The sequence below is a fragment of the Capricornis sumatraensis genome, chromosome 1, assembly GCF_032405125.1.
Source record: "Capricornis sumatraensis isolate serow.1 chromosome 1, serow.2, whole genome shotgun sequence".
Taxonomy (NCBI): domain Eukaryota; kingdom Metazoa; phylum Chordata; class Mammalia; order Artiodactyla; family Bovidae; genus Capricornis; species Capricornis sumatraensis.
Genome location: NC_091069.1, coordinates 108,669,698 through 108,687,371, shown reverse-complemented (window position 1 = coordinate 108,687,371; position 17,674 = coordinate 108,669,698). Strand labels below are relative to the sequence as shown.

General features: G+C 45.1%; 1 protein-coding gene across 2 annotated transcripts in view; it reads left to right on the top strand.

Moving 5' to 3' along the window:
- Positions 1-7,157: 7,157 nt before the first annotated feature.
- The window catches only part of IFNAR1 (interferon alpha and beta receptor subunit 1), a 28,955-nt gene continuing 18,438 nt past the window's right edge, over positions 7,158-17,674 (top strand). For both annotated transcript variants that reach the window (XM_068985885.1, XM_068985876.1), the window contains exons 1-2: positions 7,158-7,306; positions 13,227-13,347. In XM_068985885.1, coding sequence (XP_068841986.1) covers positions 7,237-7,306; positions 13,227-13,347 — 191 coding nt within the window. In that variant the 5' untranslated portion in view covers positions 7,158-7,236. The remainder of the gene's footprint in view (positions 7,307-13,226; positions 13,348-17,674) is intronic.

Genomic DNA, 17,674 nt, shown 5'->3' with positions numbered 1-17,674 from the left:
CATCGCCCATGTTTCAGCTCACCCTAATATCTTCAGGGCCTCTTAACACCCACCATGCCTTTTCAATTTCAACCTCCTCATCAGCAAGCCTGCTACTTCTCTGGCAGCCTCCAGATAGACTGTGGCTACACCTCCAGCTGTTGGCTTACCTCCTTTTGACAGACCTTTTCGTCGTGCTGCCATGAAAGCGATGGAATGGCTACAGGCATTACAGGACAGCCTTTTGTCTCTTGGATGAGTCTGTAGCTTGTCTCTCATGCCAAACGGACCCTGTAGCATTAGGTAAGGCCCCACGCTGACCTGCGTGGACACAGCTGCCACCTCGATTGACAAAGCTAGTACTCTAACCCTGCCAGGCCCCTCTGTCCATGGGATTCTCCAGGCACGAATAGTGGAGTGGCTTGCCATGCCCTCCTCCAGGAGATCTTCCCAACTCAGGGATGGAACCTGTGTCTCCTATACCTCTTATGTTGGCAGGCAGGTTCTTTATGACTAGCGCCCCCTGGGAAGCCCCAGCCCTCTAAGAGGCTCCCAAATGCAGGTTTCTGTTGCCCACTCTGTGTCCTCTACCTTACAGTTCATAGGGCGCAGCATCTCCCTACAAAGGGAACAAACCACCCATGAGCAGGCTCTTTCAAACACCTCTTCCTTCATCTTCCATCTTTGTAATACTCTAAATTCAGCTACTTCATGCCCCTCCCTGGTGACAGAGAGCCCAGTTCATTCCATAATCATGTGGAATGTTTTGCAGCCACAAAACAGTCTCAAAGCCACAAGAAGACCTCTCAGATATCCCTGCAGACAACCCAGACTTCCGTTTTGTGATGCCTCTTACAAGTGAAATTTTCACAGAAACATAATAGCTAGTTATGCCATAGTCTCTCCACAAGAAACACTTGAAGCATGATCTTTGCCCAGTATAAAGCCAGGCCAGGCTTCTGAACTCATAGCCTTTACTAGAGTGTGTGCATTAGCAAAAGGGAAATCCGTCACTTTCGTCAGAGTCTGCCCTGCTGTTGGCTCAACTTGGAAATCCCCTGGATTCTTAATCTGTGCAAGCACTCCTACCTCTAATGGGCATATAATTGCTGCCCTATGACAAATCACCCACTTCCCTTCTAAAACTGCTACCAGTCACTGTTCAGCCATACTAAGAAGACAGACTCCACATCTTCAGGGAACAGTAGAGTCCGCCTGCAATGAGGGAGACCACCTGCAATGCAGGAGACCTGGGTTTGATCCCTGGGTCAGGATGGTACCCTGGAGAAGAAATGGCAACCCACTCCAGTATTCTTGCCTGGGAAATTCCATGGACAGAGGAGCCTCATTGGCTACAGTCCGCGGGGTCTCAAGATATGACTTAGCGACTAAACTAGCACAGAGTTAACAGAGTAAAATGGACCTCCTTATCCTTTATCCACCCAATTTTTAAGGCTACCTTTATCCTTGACTGATATTATTATCAGTCAAATGTTCCACAGCCTGGAAAAAAAAAAGAAACAAAATGGTGCTCAATGGTTATCAGCTGAATTAGACACTGGGCCAAACAGACTTCCTTAATTCGTTTTCTTTTGACTTTATAATTTGCCTTTCTGTAATTAAAACCAAAGTTTCAGTGCCCTGATCTTGGTTTCTAAATACTATAACCCACTAAAAGAAGCCTGGGCCCCTTGGAGAGATGGCTAATTTCAGGGCTGGGGTAGGAAAAGTATAAGATGAGCCTAGAACACCTTATGCCTGAAAGTAAAGAAAAGTTTAAAAAAAAAAAAAAAGAGGTAGAAAAAAGTTAGGTTGTATCAAAAGGAACAGGAGCCAGCTTGAAATGGCTCCCACTGGTCAAAACTGGGACAATCTGAGCACTAATAATGAAGAGGGTGAAAGGATTTCCCTGGTGGTCCAGTGGTTAAGCATCTGTCTTCTGATGCAGGGTATGTGGGTTCGATCCCTGGTCAAGGGAATTAGATCCCACATGCTGCAACAAAAGATCCCATGTGCCACAACTAAGATCCAATGCAGCCAAAAAAAAGAAAAACAAAAAGCTTTCTTCATGTAAAAAATAAATAAGTAAAAAGGGTGAATAGCTGGAGTACAGGGGATTTTTGGAGCAATACAACTATTCTGTATATTACTGCAGTAGTAGATAAATGACATTAACCATTTGGCAAAGCCCATGAAACCACACAACACAGAGAGAGAATCCAAACGTAAACAATGCACGTTAGTCAATAATAATGTGTCAATGGCTTCCCAGGTGGCTCAAATGGTAAAGAATCTCCCTGCAATGCTGGAGACCTGGGTTTGATCCCTGGGTCAGGAAGATGCCCTGGAGTAGGGAATGGCAATCCACTCCAGTATTCTTGCTTGGAGAATCCCATGGATAGAGAAGCCTTGTGGGCTACAGTCCATGGGGTTGCAAAGAGTCAGACACGACTGAGCAACTAACACTTTACTTTATCTTGTAGAATCATTATTTGTAACATGTGTACCATACAAGATATTAGCAACAAGGGAAACTGAAGCAGGATGGAAAGGGATGGAAGGGCACTGCCAGTACTTTCTGCTCAATTTTTCCATAAATCTAAAACTGCTCCAAAAAGTGAAGTCTAATCAATTTTTACAGTTTTTAAATAAATAAGGATAGTAATAAACTATAAACATTGAATAAAATAAGAATCTATAAATCCATGTTGTTGCTGTTGTTCTTGTTCAAGTCATGTCCAACCCTTCGCTACCCCATGGACGGCAGCACACCAAGCCTCCCTGTTCACTGTCTTCCAGAGTCAGCTCAAGTTCATGTCCATTGAGTCAATGATGCTATCTAACCATCTTGTCCTCTGCCACCCTCTTCTCCTTTTGCCTTCGATCTTCCCCAGCATCAGGATCTTTTCCAATGAGTCAGCTCTTTGCATCAGGTGGCCAAAGTATTGGAGCTTCAGCATCAGTCCTTCCAATGAACATTCAGGATTGATTTCCTTCAGGGTTGGCTGGTATGGTCTTCCTGCAGTCCAAGGGACTCTCAGGAGTATTCTCCAGCAGCACAGTTTGAAAGCATCAATTCTTTGGCACTCAGCCTTCTTTAAGGGCCAACTCTCCCATCCATACATGACTATTGGAAAAACCATAACTTTGACTATCCAGACCTTTGTTGGGAAAGTGATATCTTTGTTTTTTATACACTATCTAAGCTTGTCATAGCTTTCCATCTAAGAAGCAAGTGTCTTAATTTCATGGCTGCAGTCACCATCCACAGTGATTTTGGAGGCCAAGAAAAGAAAAGCTGTCACTGCTTCTACTTTTCCCCATCTATTTGCCATGAAGTGATAGGACCAGATCCCATGATGTTAGTTTTCTGAATGTTGAGTTTTAACCAGCTTTGCCACTCTCCTCTTTCACCTTCATCAAGAGACTCTTTAGTTCCTCTTCACTTTCTTCCTATCGTTAGAAAGAGAAGTATCATCTGCTTGAATAAGATGGTTAGATGCCATCACCAACTTAATGGACATGAGTTTGAGCAAACTCCAGGAGATGGTGAAGGACAGGGAAGCCTGGTGTGCTGTAGTCCATGGGGTCGAAGAGTCAGACATGACTTAGCAACTGAAAAACAACAATCGGCATATCTGAGGTTGTTGATATTTCTCTGGGCAATCTTGACTCCAGTTTGTGAGTCATCCAGCCTGGCATTTCTCATGATATACTCTGCATATAAGTTAAATAAACAGGGTGACAATATACGACCTTGCTGTACTCTTTTCCCAGTGAATCCATGCTGGTAATAAATGGAAAGAAGAGAAATCTCTCTCCAACAATGTGTCAACCAATACTTGCATTTGGAGAGACAGAGTTGAAAATGACCATTTCCCAGCCATCAGAGTAGACTGGTTCAGGCAGAGATCATCAAAGGGTGTTCTCTCTAGGTGTAAAAATTTGCTAAGAGCTGAGTATTTGCAGGATCTCAGGGCATCTCTCCACAGATTATTGTGAGGAGGCAATAGGACATTGGATAGCACCTTGACCATCTGCTCAAAATTAGCATCACCAAATAGGCACTAAGGAACATAGTGTGGCTTCAGGTGGAATATCAGAGGACACAACACAATTTATGCAGTATTCCATACAGGAATGCGTTGTTATTACTGTTTAGTTGCTAAGTCATGTCCGACTTGTAACCCACCAGGCTCCTCTGTCCATGGGATTTCCCAAACAAGAATACTGGAGTGGGTTGCCATATACTTCTCTAGGAGACCTTCCCAACCTAGTGACTAAGCAACAAATAAAATAATTAATTGTATTTTAAAAAGTAAAGTAGGTGTTGTGAAAGACCAAGACCAGGTAACTGCTCCAGATTAAAGAAAGCTAAAGAAGTTCAAGGAAAAATAAGTTTGTATGCATACTTGTGTGTGTAGACAGAGATAACAAATATGGCAAAATATCAATTTGGTGAATCTGAGCAAAGGGTGTACAGGAGTTCTTTTATTATTTTTGCAACTTTTCTCCAAGTTTGAAATTATTTCAAAAGTTAAAAAGACCATGCATGCATGCTAAGTCACTTCAGTTGTGTCCATCTCTTTGCAACTCTATGGACTGTAGCCCACCAGGCTCCTCTGTCCATGGGATTCTCCAGCCAAGAATACTGAAGTGGGTTGCCACGCCCTTCTCCAGAGGATCTTCCCAACTCAGGGACTGAACTGGTGTCTCTTAAGTCTTCTGCATTAGCAGACACATTCTTTACCATTAAAGCCACCTGGGAAGCTCCAAAATACCATGCTTTATAGAAAAACTGCAAGCGTCACTGATGCCAAATCTCAGCCTCTGTATACACTGGCACTGGATTACATTCTGGAGACAGACTTTGCAATGAAATAGCAAGAAAGGGCTTTATTGCTTTGTGGGGCAAAGGGGGCCACAAAGACCTAAAGCCCTCAAGACTCTGTGCCCCTCCCTGGTGGAGGGAGATGGTGAGGAGTCTTATGGTGTTCTAGGAGCAGGATGTGATTCACTTGTGGACATTCTTCTGACTGGTTGGTGGTGAGGAAATCGGGGGTCAGCATCATCAACATTCAGTTCCAAAAGGTCTGTAGTCTATGTGCCTGCAGGCAGCTTACGGTTAACTTCTTCCACCCAGTGGGACTTTCAGTATCTGCCAAACAGCTCCAAGGACATGGCTCAGAATATTATCTATAGTCTCTGAGGAAGAACTAAAGGTCTTTGACTTTAATGGCTAAAGTATTAATACTACTATTTTGTCTTCCTTGACTGTTTTTCTTTCTTTCTGCATTTTCTCACTTCTCTGGCCAATTTTATTCTTTGACCAAAGTTTTTCTACAGACAAAGGGCAGGTGGAGAACACAGAGGTGGGGGCTCTATTCTGGGAAGGCCTCATAGGGTCCTGCTCAGTTATCTAACCTCAGATGGATTGTTTTGACTTGAATAAAAGGGGTTAGAGAGGTTCTAGGTTAAGGTTACAGAGCTAGCACCACACAGGGAATTAGTTCACTCTTCACCCAGAGACAAACTTTTACAGCAAGTAAGTTGAAAATGAAGTGCACAAAGCAATACAGGGTGTCATGCCTGTGGTCATGTTTTTTAATTCAATTTTATTAAAATACAATTCAAACTTTACAGTTATTGTATTAAGATGGGAAAGACCATGAAAGTCTTCTGTGCCATGCAAATACTGTCAACTTAAAGGTGAATTGTGGTTTTACAAAATATGATTGACCTTTCTTTAACAAGTGGAAAATGTTAGCATGTCATGCGGCAATACTGAAAAACAAAGCATTAAATCGCCTAAAATTGTTTTTATTGTATAAAAATGAAAATCAAAAGAAACTCTATAGGTAGTCACTAAATATAATTCTTGCATTTAAAATGTATTTGGAAATATTTCCATTTGAATGTGATTCTCGTTGCCAAAAGTTATGTGCATCTAAGAAACCTCTGTCAGTTCAGTCACTCAGTCGTGTCCGACTCTCTGCAACCCCATGGACTGCAGCACGCCAGGCCTCCCTGTCCATCACCAACTCCCGAAGCTCGCTCAGACTCAGGTCCATCGAGTCAGTGATGCCATCCAGCCATCTCATCCTCTGTTATCCCCTTCTCCTCCCGCCTTCAATCTTTCCCAGCATCAGGGTCTTTGCAAATAAGTCAGCTCTCTACGTGCCTAGGGTTAATTCTGGACACACCTACCCAGATGGCAAACGACTCCAGTAGTTCTTGCTTGGGAAATCCCATGGACAGAGGAAGGAGCCTGGTGGGCTACAGACCATGGGGTCGCTGAAGATTTGGATACGACTTAGCAACTAAATATCAACAGTTATTTAAATAACTGTTATTTAAATAACTTAAATATCAACAAGCCTTGGCTCACAGAAAGAGAAAGTGAAGTCGCTCAGTCATGTCCGACTCTTTGCGGCCCCATGGACTGTACGATCCTACCAGGCTCCTCCATCCACGGGATTTTCCAAAGCAAGAGCACGGGAGTGGGTAGCCGTCCCCTTCTCCAGAGGATCTTCCCGACCTGGGGATCGAACCCCGGTCTCCCGCATTACAGGCAGATGCTTTCCTGTCTGCGCCACCAGGGAAGCTCTGCACAAAGGAAATGGCTTGACCCGCTCGCTCGGAGCGTCTTCATTCCTTTCCCCCTCAGCCTCCCCGACACCGTCCCCCCAGGGTCCCCAGTCCGCGACGTGGCCTCCCAGCCCCCAGCCCCGCCCCCAGGGCCGAGAGCGCCCGGTGTGCCCTCCCGCTGCCACTAATAGGAAGGGCAGAGAGCGGGCCCCGAAGTTTGCGCAGGCGCACTGGCGACCTCCGCGTTCCCGCCAAGGGTCAAGGCCTCCAGGGGGGCGCGGTCTTCCTGGAACCCGATGTTGCACGGCTTAGTGAGCAGTCACTGCCGGGAACCAGGGGGCGGGCGGCGGAGGCGGGGCCGCCCCGCCTCCCGACCCCACTCCCCCTCCCCCCTCGACACCACCCCCCGACCGCGCTGTCCCGCGCGCGTGCGCGGACGGGGACACGCGAGGTGAAGGCACGGCGCGTGCGCTGGTCAGAGGGCTGAGGGAAGGGCCGACGCGGAGGGGGCGGGGCCAGAGCGGCTCGAGGGGACGCGGCGGGCGTGGGGCGGTGGCTTTGGCGGGGCGGCCTGGGTGCTTCAGCCTCCGTCGCGCCGCCGCGCGGTGCCTGCAGCGGTAGTGGGTGGCCGAAGGATGTGACTGGAGGGCTGCCGGCGGCCCGCGGACGATGCTCGCCCTCTTTGGCGCGACGACCCTGATGCTGGTCGCTGGGAGGTGGGTGCTGCCCGCCGCCTCAGGTGAGAGAGAGAGGGGTCCCGGCGCTGCCTCGTCAGCTGGACTGCGGTGGCGGCGCGGGAAACGTCGGCCCCGGGGACGGGGGTGGAGGGACAGACGCCCTCGGTGGGAGACCTCTGGTTGTCCGCGGTCGCAGCGCCTCATTGAAACGGACCCAAAAAGATCAAATTTAAGTTTCAGTAGCTCATTCGTGTCCGACTCTCTGCGACCCCATGGACCGCAGCACGCCAGACCTCCCTGTCCATCACCAACTCCCGGAACTTAAGCTCTTATCCATCGAGTCGGTGATGGGTCCAACCATCTCATCCTCTGTCGTCCCCTTCTCCTCCAGCCCTCAATCTTTCCCAGCCTCAGGGTCTTTTCCAAGGAGTCAGGTGGCCAAAAGATTGGAGTTTGAGCATCGGTCCTTCCAAAAATGAAACAACGGAAAGTGATGTTCGAGATTCTTCCCCAGCCGCTTGCTAGGGGGCGCCCTCGCCTGCGCCTGCTGCCTGCCCCCACCTCCCACCCCCGCGGGGCTGGATGTGCACTGCTTTGGTGACTAGTTTGTTTCCTTCCGAAAAATCAGGCAGCTCCACTGTACCGTTTCATAAGAAACAAGGCTTAGAGCTGTGCTGCTGGTTTTCTCCATTCAGTAGACAGTTCTTGATCCCACGGGTAAATGCCCAGTAAGGTGTGCAAGGATTTCTGTGCCCTCAGGATTCAATCAGTCTAATAATAATAAGACCAAGTGAAGTCGCTCAGTCGTATCCGACTCTTTGTGACCCCATGGACTGTAGCCTACCACGCTCCTCCATCCATGGGATTTTCCAGGCAAGAGTACTGGAGTGGATAGCCATTTCCTTCTCCAGAGGACCTTCCCGACCCAGGGGATCGAACCCGGGTCTTCTGCATTGTAGGCAGATGCTTTACCTGTCTGAGCCACAAGGAAGGTCCTAACAACAAAATCCGCCAACCAGGGATGGAACCCTCCTCCCCTGCATTGCAAGGCAGACTCAACCACCCGACCACCAGGCAGGGCCAAACAGGAAGGCTGGGAGCCACCAAGCTAATTTGCCACCTTTCTTAATTTAGGGGGCATACTTGGGGGAAATATCAGCTACTGTAAGATTGACATTGTAGTGAGAAGACATACCAAAGACAAACAGGGCCTCGCAACAGAGCAGAAATCCGGGAGTTGGTGAGGCCACCTGCATGCTTGCTTAGTCACTTCAGTCCTGTTCGATTCTTTGCAACCCCATGGACTGTAGCCCACCAGGCTCCTCTGTCTCTGGGTTTCTCCAGGCAAGAATACTGGAATGGGTTGCCATGCCCTCCTCCAGGGGATCTTCCTAACTCAGTACCTTTACCTACATTGGCAGCTAGGTTCTTTACCACTAGTGACATCTGGTAAGCCTAGTGGCTTAAATACTCATTTGCTTTGAAAAATCATACCCTGATTTTCTTGGGTACATGATATCCTATCTATCTTGTCCTAAAAATATGTTGTTTTTACTAACAAAATGGGTTTCTTTCAGAATAACAGAGGAATTGCAATTTAGGGCAAGCAAGCTAATAGCAAGGGCTTCCCAGATAGCTCACTGGTAAAGAATCCACTTGCCAGTGCAGGAGACATGAGTTTGATCCCTGGGTGGAGAAGATCCCCTGGAGAAGGAAATGGCAACCCTCTCCAGTGTTCTTGCCTGGGAAATCCCATGGACAGAGGAGCCTGGTGGGCTACAGTCCATCTAATCGCCAAGAGTCAGATATGACTTAGTGACTAAAACAACAAGCTACAGCAAAAACTAAAGCCAAGTCCAACAAGGAAAGGAGAAGAACATTACTTTATAGAGCAAAAGAAGGAAGTTGGGTGGGGTTTTAAAAGAAATTCCGTTGATTGAAGGTGAGAGTTCGGGGTGGTGCTACTTTTTGCATTGTCTGTGCTGGTTGCTAGGAGAGGAGAATTTTTCTTTTGGGGGTCTGGAATTGCTGGTGAGTGAACATGAGGGCTCTGGCTTCTGGCCTCCTGACTTCATTTTAAATGAGGTTTCCTTTATTATGTTTCACAACTATTTCTCAGACTGTCCCACAAATATAGTATATAATATATGGGTACTAGGGTCCTGGTGTAACCCCTGATAATTTCTTTGGAGTCTTTTGTTCATGAAAATTTTGAATTAACTCATGTTTGCATTTGTATCAAAAGAATTTCCCCAGAATTTTCATGTATAATTAACATTCTAGGAAGCTGTTCATTAATATCATAATTTTAATCTATATTAGAGGAGAGCTAAAATAAACTTCATACACAACTAGCATTTTTTGCTCTCTTAACTACATACCAGACACTACTCTAAGTGTTTTAAAGGTACAAACTCACTTAGTTTTCAGAAGAAAGCTGAGCACCGTTATCCTCATTTTATAGAGGAGCAGGCTGAGGCCATATAGCTAGCCTGTGCTTTAGGGGGAGATCAGACCCTGAAAATCTGGCCCCAAAGCCCTGGGGCTTACAGCTAGCTGTTTTCTGAAGACCGCACAATTTAGTTCTTGATTATCCACCTGTACGTTAAGGACTTACTCTCTTTCAATTAACTAGTTTTTTTACAAAGGAAGAGTAATGTTCAAAACTAAATGTAATGTTAACCCTGACCTGAGATCATAATATTGCTCTGTGTTTCAAAGTAATCAAAATGTTTGTACTTTCAAACCTAGTAAATTCAGCTCTGAGATCCTAGTCTAAGAAAACTGTCCAAAATATGGTAGGAAATTTGTATATGTATAGATGTTACGTGTTTGGGTTTACGTCAGACTTGAAAATACAGTAAACTATTTCTAGTCATCAATATGAATCTGAAGGGCTGGAAACAACCAATTGTATAAAAAGTATTGGATTACATACCAACTTAGGGGTTCCCTGGTAGCTCAGTACATAAAGAATCTGCCTGCAGTTCGGGGAAACTCAGGAGACTTGAGTTCGATCCCTGGGTCAGAAAGATCCCTTGGAGCGGGGCGTGGCAACCCACTCCAGTATTCTTGCCTGCGAAATTCCATGGACAGAAGAGCCTAGCAGGCTACATGGGTCACAAAGAGTCAAACACAACTGAAGCAGCTGCGCACACACGCCTGCAGCTACCCCTTAATGTATTATTTTACATGCTAAAGGGTGAAGTAAACCATTATTAAAGGGCTGTTGCTAATACTTTACTGTCTGAGCCACCAGGGAAGTCCAATAGAACAAAATCTATAAACTCTAAAGTCTTATTTAATTACTGTTTCCAAGTCCCTGTCCGTGCCTGGTAGCTCAGCTAGTAAAGAATCCGCCTGTAGTACAGGAGACCCCGGGTCGATTCCTGGGTTGAGAAGATCCCCTGGAGAAGGGAATGGCTACCTGCTCCAGTATTCTTCACTGGAAAATCCCATGGACATTTGTTGGTCTCGTAAAAGCCAAGATGCCTGTAACTCCAGGGTCTCCTTCCTTTAGAACAGAAGGATTTCATCCCTAAGGAAATGGCTGGCCGTACCCTGGGTATCAGATTTCCTTATCCTCTCTCAAGGCCAAGAACTACTAGAATTAGAGTATTCTGGGCTGTAGACTAAAATGCCCTCAAACCTTTTATTAATGCCATAAACCCAGTCGCTCTCGTTTGGCTGCATAGAATCTAAAATTCCAACAGCTTGACATGGGAATTAAGTGGGATAAACGGAAGTAATTCTATTTGGTAATGAAGTCTCGGAGAATACAAGTGTAAAATAGGTAATTGAGGGTGGGGAGACTCAATAAATACCTCCCCAAATTTAAAAAAAATTCAGAAAATGTTTTCTCAGGCATCTCCCTCTTTGACTCCGTACCATAATGTCTCTATAACTGGAAAGCAGAGGCAGCAATCCATTTTTTAAAAGTCCTTTTTTTTTAAGTTCAGTTCAGTCTCTCAGTCGCATCCAACTCTTTGTGACCCCATGGACTGCAGCACACTGGGCCTCCCTGTCTATCACCAACTCCTGGAGTTTACTCAAACTCAAGCCCATTGAGTCAGTGATGCCATCCAACCATCTAATCCTCTTATCATCCCCTTCTCCTCCTACCCTCAGTCTTTCCCAGCATCAGGGTCTTTTCAAATGAGTCAGTTCTTAGCATCAGGTGGCCAAAGTACTGGAGTTTCAGCTTCAGCATCAGTCCTTTCAGTGAGCATTCAGGACTGATCTCCTTTAGGATGGACTGGTTGGATCTCCTTGCAGTCCAAGGGACTGTCAAGAGTCTTCTCCAACACCACAGTTCAAAAGCATCAATACTTTGGTGCTCAGCTTTCTTTATAGTCCAACTCTCACATCCATACATAACTGGAACAATGTATTTCTTTATGTATATATTTATTTTCATGTTTTTTAACACCAGAAACATTTTATATTAGGGTATAGCCGATTAACAATGTTGTGATAGTTTGAGGTGAATCACGAAGGCATTCACCCATGAAGGCACATATGCCCGTTCTTCCCTAACACCCCCCCCCTGCCCCCATCCAGGCCGCCTACATAACATTGAGCAGTGTTCCGTGTGTTATACAATAGATCTTTGTTGGTTATCCACCCCTATAGTAGAAAGTCTGTAAGGAGATAGCATCCTTGTCCTGTGGCAGAACTACTGTAGGAAAAAGAATAAACTTAAAAGCTGGTCTTCTAAAAACTGCAGTTTATCATACATAGTGAAAGATCGGTCTTCTGTGATGCGGAAAAAGTTCTTCTGAACTCAGCATTAGTCTGAGGACGCTGAGAAATGCTGATGAAGTTTAAAGCTATACAGACCCCGACTTAAGGAACTTGTGTTCTGGTTGGAGGTTGTGTTTAACATAGGAAGCAATTTTTTAAAAGATGTCTTCACCTTCACACATTAAGTTTTGAGAGCCTACTAGATGTCAGTACCATGCTGAGTACATCTGCTTCATTGTAAAATTGAGTGGTGCAGAGTCATGGTGCAAAGTGTGAAAAGAGAGCAAGGTTGGCATGTGCTCCAATATTTGAGAAAGATTTTCTCTTGGAGGGCAAGCTTGAGCTGGGTCTTGGAAGGTTTGGGTGGTCCGAAAGAGAAAAGCTATTTGGGTGGGGGGCCAAAAAGGAAGAATCAGAAGAGAGAGAGAGAAAACTGGTGGAAGATTTGTACTAGAAGTATAAATATGTACATATCACCAAATTGCTTTGCTGTATACCTGAAACTAACATAATATGGTAAATCAGCTATACTTTACATTTTTTTAACAGTATAGGAAATGAAATAGGTCTCTAGATGGAAGTCTGTAAAATCAACAGAAGGGCTCAGACTTCATATGTTGACCAGTCAAGACCTTTTCAGGGTCCTGTAGGACCTGGCTAACATGATAAACTTTCATATCTCTTATCAATTTTGTATGTGAATGTTTGGCTTCTATAAATAGTTGTCAGTTCTGAAACGACATCTGTTCAGTTCTGTGTCAGAGTATATCCCTGTCTGAACACAGTATATGCGAAAAACCAAGTTGAGGCTGTTAAACAGTCGAGCCCATATCCTTTACGTCAGTATCACTTCTAAAACAAAAGAAAAATACTATTTTTATACACAGACTTTTCTTCCCAGTTAAAAGATAAGTACCTTTTTACAGTTTGTTTTTTTCCACCTTTATGGAGCTATAAATGACATATAATATTTGCTTTTTATAGATTTTAAAAATCTCAACCATTTTCCAGTTCTCTTGAATGCAGAGACAGAGATAATTAGCAGCCTACCCATGCTGAGAACAAGCACTAGGTTTTTTAAGAATTTTTTATTTACTTAATTTTATTATATTTAAATGTATTCACTGTCCAGTCAGTGATGTCAAGGAGAGAATGTTTTTTTAAATATATATAGCATGTATATATGTATAACTGTATCGTATGTCTGTATAACTGTCTTCTCTCTTATTATCTTGACAGGGGAAGCAAATCTGAAGTCTGAAAATGTTGAGATCCACATCATTGATGACGATTTCTTCCTGAAGTGGAACAGTAGCAGTGAGTCTGTCAGGAATGTGACTTTTTCAGCAGATTATCAAATGTACGTTACTCTATACTCAGGGATCTGCTGAATAATTTTTATCATTTTAACACCAAAATTTTTCTAATTTGGGAAACATTTGGTGTTTCCTCTTTTTTTAAAGAAAATATATGGCAGTTTTGCATACTAAGTATAACTTCTTTGCTACAGTTAGAGACTTGGTCTAAGAGTTCAGACTTCATCTTTGGGTTTTGAAGCGAAAGATTTGGGGGATTGGACTAGCCGTACGCTCTCTGTTCTGGACACTCCAGCTTCTTTAAGCAGAAGTTGGGATCTGACCTAGAGCATACCCTGAGAATATGGGAGACTGTCCCAAAAGCCTAGCCACTGTCTTGGAATCAGCCACCAGGTCTTCTGCGGTCAGGTTTTCCTCTTTCCTACATCTACATCATGCACAGTCTTAGTTCTAGACACCCTGGCTGAGTATCAGTGTGCTGGGCCCTGCACTTCCACAGTGTTTCTGGAGGTTCTGCCTCCTTCCTGGGGCTAACATTGGGCTAACCTAATGATTGCCAAGAGGGAAAGCAGAGTAGGAGTTGGCAGAGGAAAGGATTTCCGGAGGAAAGAGGAAGTATAGCATTTTGTTTTGGGTCCTAAGGCTCTGGCTGCTCACTGTGACCCCTGCCCCAAGAGTAGGCAGGGCCTCAGGCATGAAGAAACCGGGTGTGGCTCTCTGGAACCAGCTCCGTGCTTCAACCAAGCCCTGCTCTTCTCTGCTTTTGTGCGTGCTCAGGCGCTCAGTCCTGTCCGACTCTTGCAGCTCCATGGCCGGTAACCTGCCAGGCTCCTCTCTCCATGGGATTCTTGTAGGCGAGAAGACTGGAGTGGGATGCCATTTCCTTCTCCAGAGGATCTCCTTGACCTAGGAATTGAGCCCGCATCTCCTGGCTCCTGCATGGGCAGACAGATTGTTTACTGCTGAGCCACCGGGGGAGCCCCAGTTGTTCTCTAGTTGATTTGTGAATAAGCTGTTTGTGTGTGTGTGTGTGTGTGTGTCTGTGTGTGTGTCTGTGTGTGTGTGTCTGTGTGTGTCTCTGTGTGTGTCTGTGTGTGTGTGTACAGCTGACCCTTGAACAATGCTCGGAATAGGGGGGTGCCTAACCCGCTGCTCCTACCCGCTGCAGTCAGAAATCTGAGTATACCTTCACAGTAGATCTTCATATCTGCACCCATGGATTCCCCACCCCAAGACCTTATAATACTGTGAAGTGTGTATTCACTGGAAGAAACCTGTGTGTAAGTGGGCTCACATAGTTCAGACCCATGTTGTTCAAGGGTGTATATGTATACACACACTATATATTTTCCTCAGAACTGAGCATGTAAAAATTTTCATCTTTTTCTTTAAATTGAATTTTGAGTTTTGTTACGAATTTTGTTCTTTGCCTTAGTTCTTATTAAACAACTATTTTTTAGGCATAATAGAGATTATTTCCTATTCCTTTCTTTAAAATGACCATTGTATTAAAAGAGCAGAGCCATAGACAGTGGTCTCGTGTTCTGGCTCCTTCACACATCCTATTGCTCTTATTAACTTCTCCAGTTCATGCCAGTCTCTTACTCTTTGTTCTAACTTTGGTCCAGTGCACTGTTTCAGTGTGTTCTTAGTCTGTCCTTTGTCTATTCTGTTCTGCTAGCTTTAAAAGCACTTGCCTTGTAAGAATATGCCAGGTTACAAGTTTGGAGAGCCAGTTCAGTAGTTAGTATGGGATAGTGTAGTATGGGCTTGAGCCAGGCTTGTTGTTGAGTCGCTCAGTCAAGTCCAACTTTTTGCAGCCCCATGGACTGCAGCACACCAGGCTTCCCGGTCCTTCACTATCTCCCGGAGTTTGCTCAGACTCGGGTCCATTGAGTCAGTGATGCCATCCAACCATCTCATCCTCTGTCCCCCAGTTCTCCTCCTGCCCTCAGGCTTTCCCAGCATCAGGGTCTTCTCCGATGAGTCGGTTCTGCTTGGGTTTTAGTCCATCCTCTGCTACTTACTCTATCAGTTTCCTTATCTGTGAAGTAAAGACAAAAAAAGCTAGCATGACCACATGTAATTTATCTTTCAAGCAGAAGCACTTGATTTTAGATAAGCTGCAACAACAAATTTAAAGCAGGACAGTGCCAGGCAGACTGGTCTCGGACACCCCAATGATGAAACATCTAACACAGAAGCCTGTTGCAGGTGTTGCTAATTGTGTATAAAGTGCACAGAACAGTGGTACAGAGTGTGTGATCAACAAAAGTGAGGTTAATAGCAGCAGCAGACACATTTTTCAGTACAGTATTTCTCAGAACATAAGACACATCATTGGTGATAAATGATGCACAGACACATGAATAAGCTACTGGGATGCTAGTGCCTATAGAATACACACCACCTAAGCTGGATCATGGAAGAAGGAAGAGAGTTCCAGAAAAACATCTATTTCTGCTTTATTGACTATGCCAAAGCCTTTGACTGTGTGGATCACAATAAACTGTGGAAAATTCTGAAAGAGATGGGAATACCAGACCACCTGACCTGCCTCTTGAGAAACCTGTATGCAGGTCAGGAAGCAACAGTTAGAACTGGACATGGAACAACAGACTGATTCCAAATAGGAAAAGGAGTACGTCAAGGCTGTATATTGTCCCCCAGCTTGTTTAACTTCTATGCAGAGTACATCATGAGAAACGCTGGGCCGGAAGAAGCACAAGCTGGAATCAAGATTGCCAGGAGAAATATCAGTAACCTCAGATATGCAGATGACACCACCTTTGTGGCAGAAAGTGAAGAGGAGCTAAAAAGCCTCTTGATGAAAGTGAAAGAGGAGAGTGAAAAAGGTGGCTTAAAGCTCAACATTCAGAAAACTAAGATAATGGCATCCAATCCCATCACTTCATGGGAAATAGATGGGAAAACAGTGTCAGACTTTATTTTTTGGGCTCCAAAATCACTGCAGATGGTGATTGCAGCCATGAAATTAAGACACTTACTCCTTGGAAGGAAAGTTATGACCAACCTAGATAGCATATTGAGAAGCAGAAACATTACTTTGCCTACAAAGGTCTGCCTAGTCAAGGCTATGGTTTTTCCTGTGGTCATGTATGGATGTGAGAGTTGGACTGTGAAGAAGGCTGAGTGCCGAAGAATTAATGCTTTTTCATTGTGATGTTGGAGAAGACTCTTGAGAGTCCCTTGGACTGCAAGGAGATCCAACCAGTCCATTCTGAAGGAGATCAGTCCTAGGTGTTCTTTGAAAGGACTGATGCTGAAGCTGAAACTCCAATACTTTGGCCACCTCATGTGAAGAGTTAACTCATTGGAAAAGACTTTGATGCTGGGAGGGATTGGGGGCAGGAGGAGAAGGGATGACAGAGGATGAAATGGCTGGATGGCATCACCAACTCGATGGACATGAGTTTGAGTGAACTCTGGGAGTTGGTGATGGACAGGGAGGCCTGGCGTGCTGCAATTCATGGGGTTGCAAAGAGTCAGACACGACTGAGCGACTGAACTGAACTGAACTGAAGACATCAGTGTTTGCCTTGTTATTTAGTTGCTCCATCATGTCTGACTCTTTGTGACCGCCTGGACTCTAGCCTGCCAGGCTCCTCTGTCCATGGGATCCTCCAGGCAAGAATACTGGAGTGGGTTGCCATGCCCTCCTCCAGGGGGTCTTCCAAGCCAAGGTTCAAATCCACGTCTCCCACATTGTGGGAGGCAGATTCTTTACCACCGAGCCACCTGGAAGCCCTCAGTGTTTGTGACTGACATCTAAAATGTATTATGACGGGGCTTCCCTGGTGGTCCAGTGGCTCAGAGTCCACCTGCAGTGCGGGGGACACTGGTTTGATCCCTGGTCTGGGGAGGTTTCACATGCTGTGAAGCAGCTGGGCCCAGACACCACAACTGCTGAGCCCACACTCTAGAGCCCGAGAGCCACAACTACGAAAGCCCACGGGCCAGAGCCTGTGTTCCGCAGCAAGAGAAGCCAGGGCAGTGAGAAGCCCGCGCGCCGCAGCTGGAGGGCAGCCCCCGCACTGCACAACAAGAGAAAGCCCGCATACAGCAGCAAAGAGCCGGCACAGCCAAAACTTGCAAAAAGCTTTTTTAATTATAAAATGTATTATGATGTTAGGTAGCATGGTGTTTTCATTCAACAAATACCGATTGCCTTTTATGCCGAATACTTTCCTCAGTACTTGGGGTTACGTTAGTGAATAAGAGAGAGAGATGGCATGAAGTTTTATTATGACACTGGTTTCAAGAAATGAATTTTCTATTGATTGCATATTTATTTTCAAATTATATTTCTACTCTGATGTAAGTACTGTATATGATGAAGTTTTTTTAAAA